The 8,089-nt window shown below is 39.0% G+C and overlaps 1 protein-coding gene across 1 annotated transcript in view; it reads left to right on the forward strand.

The window, feature by feature from the left end:
- frmd3 (FERM domain containing 3) overlaps positions 1-6,542 on the forward strand; it is a 50,969-nt gene extending 44,427 nt beyond the window's left edge. The window contains exons 16-17 of the mRNA XM_035658805.1: positions 2,170-2,407; positions 3,611-6,542. Of these exons, the coding sequence (XP_035514698.1) occupies positions 2,170-2,407; positions 3,611-4,091 (719 nt within the window). The 3' untranslated portion in view covers positions 4,092-6,542. The remainder of the gene's footprint in view (positions 1-2,169; positions 2,408-3,610) is intronic.
- The last annotated feature ends 1,547 nt before the right edge of the window (positions 6,543-8,089 follow it).

The following is an 8,089-nucleotide window of genomic DNA, read 5'->3' on the forward strand; positions in this document are numbered from 1 at the left end:
GAGTGAAATTGTTTTTATTCTTCTTCATTAATGCAGCTACCATAACACATTAAGCATGGGCCCATCATTTTGAGGAGGACCTGAGACCCATGGGTGAAGATTTTTCTTTGATTCGTATATTTTAATAAATTTGTATTCTGTTACAGTTAGTTCCTGTATGTGGTGTGCAACTGTGAGAAGGTGAATTGTGATAAATTCAGGCTATTACAGGCCATATCTGATGCAGTGTTTTACTGAAGCTGCAATCAGTAATGTTCAAATGTTGTTTGTTTTCATCACTCTAGTTCCAGCTTCCTCACTTCTGGTTTTTCTCCTCTCATTTTTCTCCTGCTTCACTGTTTTCAAGTTTAATGCCCCTCTCTCTGAGTTCAGTCGCCCGTTGCCTTTTTGCTGACTCTGTTTCCATGGTAGCTGTCACCACTCGCTCCTCAGGTTTTCCGCTGCCTCCCCCTCTGTCCTTATTTAATTTCTCTCAACTCTTATTTGAATCAGTTGGCATGGTAACTGATTAGTCAGTTTGGCCTTGAGTTTCTGTGGCTGATTTTATGTCTGTTTTGATAAATGGATGAAAAGAGAATTATGAGGTTGTGCTTCGCGGCAAAACAAACACACACATTGTCAGTATGATTTCCATATTTCAACCTTGCTTTCTGATCGGCTAGAGAAATAAATCTTAAATGTTGTTGCTACAAACTGTTTGATTGCCGTTGACTTTGGTTGTGGTTTTACATTTTGTTAGAAAGAGTACGACCGTTTTACTTCATGCACTTAGACCTGTTGCCTAATAGATTTTAAATTATGCAATGAGACATACTGTATTCTGAAAAATGGCTATTTCTGTGTGTTTGTGTGTGTGTGTGTGTGTGTGTGTGTGATCACGAGATAGAGTCTGGATTAGAGAGGTGTTGACAAGCTGAGTCATATGTCACTGGACATTTACCCCCCAGCTTCTACTTAATCCATAGCAGGAAGACAGCTGGACTTATTTTTTAACATTCACACACACACACACAGTTCATATGCAGATTCATCGTGTGCACTGGTGCATCAGTGATGTCTAAGAAACTCGTCACTGAATCAACACCTCGGGGTGAAGTGCACGCTGCATTGTCCCCTCTGTCGTCAGGCTACGTCACATCAGCAGAAATGACTGTTACACCGCAAAATTTTTTTTTATTTTAATTGAGCTATAAATGGAAAACGAACACAATGGTAGTTCAAACTGTATCATGAAGTCCGTCACAGCCTAAACTGTATTACTCACACAGTTAATGTCCCCCGCCAGCATCCGTACAGGATGAGTCCAATGACTTAAAGCTGTGACACCACATACACTTGCAGATAAAAACACACACACACACACACATATAACCATTTTAGTATCGGTCAACTAATAGTAAAATTGCCCTCTCATTTCAGGGTTGAAGTAAGGTTGGGTATTTACTGAGCAACATTAGACTGTTAATATTTCGCTTTCAGTATGGTGATATCTGTGGGTGCTCCATCCTTAAGAAATACAGAAACGCCATCATGTGGCTAATGTGTTCAACTGCAGCATAAAAAGCTGTAGGTTAGAGTGACCCTTTGTCCCAGTTGCATACAAAATAACATTTAACATTATGTTTTAATAATGTGTTATGCTAACAATAGACATTAAGAAACATACTGATAATTGGAAAAAGTCAAGTGATTGTTGATAAAGCTGCATCAGCTCAGAAAAATATAGTAATTATTTCTTACTATAAATAATAAAGTCACAGTTAAATTTATTTTTTACTTCTCCTTTAGCTGTGTAGCATCCTGTTTAAAAAGAAAGACATGTGATAGTGATAAGTAGTGGTAATTATTTGCATACTGTAAACTGACAAAATAGTGACTAAAAACTATTGATTATTAGTACCTGATGTACATTATACTATAGTATTAGTTAGAATATGAATGTGGGACAATGTAGAAATATTATCACTAATGGCACATATATAAATAAAGAATAAATTGCTGAAACAGCATTATCTTTATTAGTCTGATTTATGATGATGCTGTTTCACCGTATTTTGCTTTCTTATAAGAACTCAGAAACTATTTTTGATTGTCTTGAGTCTCACGTTAATGTAAGTTGTCATTGACTCATTAAACTGTACGATCTAATGTTTCTTCTGTCTTCACCAGGTGTTGTTGCTGTGAAGGACTCTGCCCCCTTGTCTCCTCTCAAACCTTCAGCCGGAACTGCAGACACAGAGCAACAAGGTACTGAACGAGGAAACTCTGCTGTAGGCAACGACCTACAGCTTCCCCGTGTTTCCATGGAAACTTCAAATCTCCGACCTCAGACGCCCAAAGCTGAAGATGAAGTGGAGGAAGATGACGAGGCCAGCGGCCCACTCACCATTTCTGAGCTTGTCTACAGGTCTGTAGAGGTTTTATAACAAATGATTTAAAGCAGCTATAATCAATATTTTTATAGTAATTTGCTTTGTAGCTTCTACGCTGGCCCTGAGAGCTCAAAGCACTGCAACTTAAAGAAAACAGAAAACACAATCAAATATAGAAAACAAACTGCAAATACTCAAATAGTAGAGACAACAATGAAAACTGTTTCCAAGGGACACTAAAAAGTGATGGGATACACTTGTTGTGATTCATGAAGTCTCTGTTCTGCTTTTTCTTTTGGTGGCACAAGCTTGTCCCTGCTGTGCCCAGTTCCCTGGAAACCACTTCTGTTGTTGTCTGAGCGATTTGCTTTCTGTATTTTCTTGTGTTTTCTCACTTTGAGGCATTTTTTCTAAATGCATGTGTCACCAAATTTGTGAATACGTTTGCTTAATTTGCTTTTGTTTTGTCTATTTGCCTGTGTTTTCTTAAGCTGCTGTGTGTTGAGCTCTCAGCTCATTGTTCTGGTTTTTCCAGTCTGCAACTTTACTGTTTTGGTTCACTTTAACTGCTCTCATAGTATTGGGTTTTCTGTGAAGAAGCTCAAAGTGAAACCCCACTGTACACTACCTGCTCAGCAGCAAACAGAAGACAATGACAAAAGTTAGAAACTGGTGAACATAGTGAAACATTTAGCAGCTAAGAGACAGATATTTCCCTCAGGAGTTGGTGGAGACTGAATATTGGAGTCACATTAGTCGGGTGAGAACAAACACGGCTCTGATGTTGCACCATATCTGCTGGATGTGTGAATAAGCCACTGCTTGCAAAAAAATTCACCATATCAGTGTAAAGTGTGATAATATGTCAGTGATGTGTTTACAGCTTGTTTCTTAATTCATAATTAAGTCATTTCTGGTACTTTGATTGAAGAGAGAAGACAGAAGAAATAATCTATTTAATACATAAACCACCATAACCACTTCTCTGGAGGTCGTCAACAGCCCTTCTGGAGCATGAAAGCACTCTACATTAATGCTTTAATTACTAGAAATCAATAGAACATAGGTTGACAGTAGATATACCACAGAAGTGGCTTCATGTTTATCCCCAGTGAATAACAAATTAATAGTTAACAGTGGTAGATAACATACACTGACAGTCACTTATAAAAGTGCTGTGATATCTCCTTTTGAGAAATGTTCTAAATGTGTTTGAATATCTTCCCTCACTTCTCCAGCCCCTGCGCCAGCATGCTTCCCACCCCAGTGGACGACAGTCAGGGAGGCGTCGACTTGCTCTTCTCCTCTCCAGTGCAGAGCCCTGCCAGACTGCTGAGGGAGCTCCATGCAGACCCCGACATCCAGGCCCAGCTGGAGGCTGAGAGGGAGCGAGATCGGGCCTATGAACGCACCAGACTGGCTGCTAGAAGTCGAATGGGTGGGGTCCTGAGCAGCAGCCTGCGCCTGCTGTCGTCCAATGAGAGAGTCAACGCATGTGTGCTGAGCGTGGCCCGCTTTGTTGCCGTGGTAATGGGCGTCCTGCTCGTCACTGTACCCACACTGCTGCTACTGCTGGAGTCAGACATCGACGTGTCGTTCCTCCACGAGATCCGCCAGACGCCAGAGTTTGAGCAGTTTCACTACGAGTATTACTGCCCGCTTCGGCGCTGGATCCTGTGTAGGATCAGCATGGCCATGGAGAACATCTGGTCAGACTGAAGAGGAGAAGGAGGAGAGGGGAAAGGAGAGAGTGAGGAGTCACAATTATGCCCAAATGTCTGTCTTAACATGTAATTTCATCTTATATTCAGTCTTAACAACTGGTGTTTCTTGACATAAAAAGAGCCAGTCTGCCAATGGGATGAAATGAATTCCCTTGTTAAAGAGTGAATTCAATTTATTTTATAAGCGGGTACACAAAACTGTAGTAGGGTTTACTATAAATAGGCCTCAGATGGAAACACTATCAGAGTGAGGACGTCTCTGTTTGAGTTACATTGAAACAAGTACATTTGTTTCACCTGTTTGGCAGCATAATTTACTGTCTCGAAGAAGAGAGAAATAAGATTTTAAACATAGGATCCAATCACTTGTTAAGATAGACACTTCTGGCGGTGATGAACTGAAAAGAAAGAGGACAAGAAAAGCTGCAAGTGCTCAAGAGAGAACCTGTGGAAGGGAGAGATTGCCATGGTCAGAGAAATAGTCACAACAAGATTCGAAAAAAGTGGTTGGTTTGGTATTAATAGAAGTTTTAATGGTCTGTTCACTCCTGACGCTGACAAGCTGATGCAAAGACTCTTTGGTTAATATCACCAACCATTCTGATTGGTTCTCGCCCTCAGAGCAGAGCACCTGATTGGTCCCAGAGCCTGTCAGTCATGACGGAGTGGGTGGGGACAGAAAGAGAAATGATTTATTTGTCACTGAACGCAACAATAGCCACAGTCAGAGGTACAATATATATATTTAAAAAGAAAAGAGAAATATTGATAATTAATACCGATCTTAAATAAGTTGTTTTTAACGTTTTGTACATTTTTATGTGATCCAGAACTTTCAGGAATTTTTCAGTCAGAGGATCTACTTTGAGCTTATTTTGAAATTAAGAGTTTACAAAAGATTACAAAAAAAAGCAAATTTATTGAAGTTTATCGGGGTGATGGGTGTTGAGAAAATTTTAAACTATTTTTTAAGACTACCGTCAGCGTTTGTTGACCCGGTAGCACCCTGGGTTTTTCCTACAGAGGCTATAGCACAAATATTTTACACAGACCACAGATTACAGCTGTTTCAGATTATGTGATGTCATTTTGGAAACAGGAGGGCGGCAACAGAGAAACTTTAGTCTGTTTGTGATGATGTGTTTTTGTTGAACTTCTAAACGTCTTCAGAGCTAAGTGTAAGCTCACTAATCAAGGCATCTTTTAGTGTGCTTTAAGAGAGTTTTAACATAAACCGTATAGGGGAGAAAAGATTATTTGTAGGCTTATGAGAAGAAGTGGAAAATAGTATTGTTCGTCGATGGTGTGGAGCTCTGTATGTGTTTCAGAGGGATTTGAAGTGATGATGCATTCAAAATGCCACAGAGGAACAGGTGTCCAACCACACTGCTGGTACGTGACACACGATTGGACAAGTGATGCGTTTAATGGTCTAAATCTCTCAGACAGGTTGCTCTTTGGTCGTTGATGTTTTGATCAGACCGAATGAACATGGTAGGAGTACAGTTGCAGGTATTTAACTTCAGATCAGCATTCATGTCACAAATCAAATTTGAAATGATTTGTAGCCATTTCCAAGAGGATCTGTGATGACATTATGTTGAGCATCCTGTGTTTATCATTTTAATGACTGCAACTGTTTACACCCTTAAACAGAGTACAGGACGGTAATTTTCTCATTTTTACGTCAGTGACCGACAAGTCAGGAGTTGTGGGTGGGGAATACGTTTCAAAGTTTAAGTAGATATAAAGATGTGTTCATTGACATTCACTGTTGATATGGTTGAGGTTCCTAAAAAGTCTGGAGTCAAAGAATAACAATATCAAACATAAAACTGAGAAAGGATGCAAAAACAAAATTAAAAACCATCTGTTTGGTACAAAAAATTAGAACAAAGAATGAACTTTACATTGTCACTTTATACAGTTAATTTGTGTCAAAATATGTTGGGCTTTGTTTTACAGTATATCATGTTGTCTATTTTGACATTACACAAAGGTCACAGTGTGAAACTGAGACGTAACCTTGTGACTTAATCAGACCTGAAGCTCTGATGAGAAAAGCATCAGTCACTTTTGGGAACTGACAGCCATCGCCATGTGATTGTTCATCGTACAGACAGTGCCTGTCAGTTGTAGTATAGAGTGGCTTTGAATGGAGAGGAGAACAGAGAGGTGCAGCAGTGAGAAATGACTTCAGATCAAATGAAAACAGATGTTTTATTTTAAAAAAAAAAGGTTTTGTTCAAGATGTAGTTCGATTTGGATCAACTTCTCAGGAAAGGGCATTAGCAGTTTATGTTCAAAATACAAATATATGTCTAAAGAAATACAGAAAATATATAAAAATAAAGAATATCACAGCATACACCATATAGTTTATCCATAACATGCATACATGTCTTGCTATTATGAATATCCAAACACTGTATGTATTCATACTGAGTCTGTAGCCAGACATAAATATGCCTGCAGACTGTCTGTGTTGCTGTAGTCTCATTTGACTCAACTACGTATGCATCCATGTCATTATAATGAAAACAAAAAGTCTTGACTGTTGATCGCCAGCAATCACAGTTTGGTCATCATAGCTGAACCTCTATAACTGCACTCTGGCGCTGAGCTCTCACAGTATTTAGGCTCTTATAAAGAACTAAGGCTTTATTTTCAGACTCACTGTCCACACTGTTTGGCTGCTACAGAGGCCTCTGCAGCGCACATCACCACCAACGCCCTCTCATTATAATCGATCAAATGTTGCTGCCTCATATTACCAGCTGTGTTGTCATGTAACTCTGTAGACTTTATGCATTAACAAGCTTTATGCATATAGAAAATATGCAGTAACAACAGAAACACGCTTGTTTGGGACAAAGCATTTATTTTCCTACTACAGTACATGCACTGAGTTTCGATGATGAAACCAAGCGAAGGGCCAAACCACTATGATGACGACGTTTGAATTTAACATTACAGACGCTGAGATAAAAAACAGCTTCACTGTAGTGGATGGAGCTGATCTGTATGCACTGCTAAATGATCACCATCATCATGATAACTAACAGAGGGGGGTATCATCATGAACTGTCATCCTTGTCTTAGCTGTTGCTCCTCCACATGCACCAAAATGCTCGAGCGATTCACTGTAGATTTAAAATAAAAAATACTATGTATAGGCTTCGTGTACACAGCTGTACAGACATAGATTGTCCCCGGCTTTTGGTCCTTTATTTCTGTGCTTCATCCTCCTCTTAACTAACCCGGGGTATCTCTCACTCGCCTCTTTTTGCTGACCTCTCCATGCAAATTGCATGACCTCATCTGTAAATACTGTGTTTATAGTTGTGGCAAGAAAACCCAATCTGGGTAAAGATTTCCTTTCTTTCTTCCCTCTGCGTGTCTTGTCTGTGTAAAGCAATTTAGATATAGGCTTGGCTGTCTTGACCATCTTAAATGAATGCATGTTCTCTGTGTTTTTACCAAGACGAGGGGAAATAAGATAAGAGTTTGAGACATTAAAAGGCTTTTCTTTTAATCAACATTAGGCATTTAAAAACTAAACACATCCTTGCAGTGTGCTTTGGACTTCATTTTAATTACTGATTTGACAAAACTGAATAAATGTGGTTGCTAATTCTGTTAGCTTCCTTTCGATTGATCCAAAAGCAAAATAACATTTTAAATTATGTCTCAGCACAAAAGGGAAATCTTCTTGACGGCTGCTTGAAAAAGATCATTTTACAATCTTTTAAAATGCAGCTCTAAAATGTTTAAATAGTTAGCTTATTGTGCTTTTATTGTGTGTGTGTGTGTGTGTGTGTGTGTGTATGTGTAAATCATTAAAGCCAGACGCTAAATGCTAACGCTAACATCTAACCTCATTACTAACAGAGCATGCTATTAACTGAATCAATTGAATTCAGAAGCATTAATTGTTTAGATGTTCAGTTTTTAAGATGTTTAAAGAACACTGAACCGAGAATACACCTCAAC

This window comes from Morone saxatilis, unplaced genomic scaffold (genome assembly GCF_004916995.1).
Source record: "Morone saxatilis isolate NCDOM2014 unplaced genomic scaffold, NCSU_SB_2.0 Contig16, whole genome shotgun sequence".
In the NCBI taxonomy this organism is placed as follows: Eukaryota; Metazoa; Chordata; class Actinopteri; family Moronidae; genus Morone; species Morone saxatilis.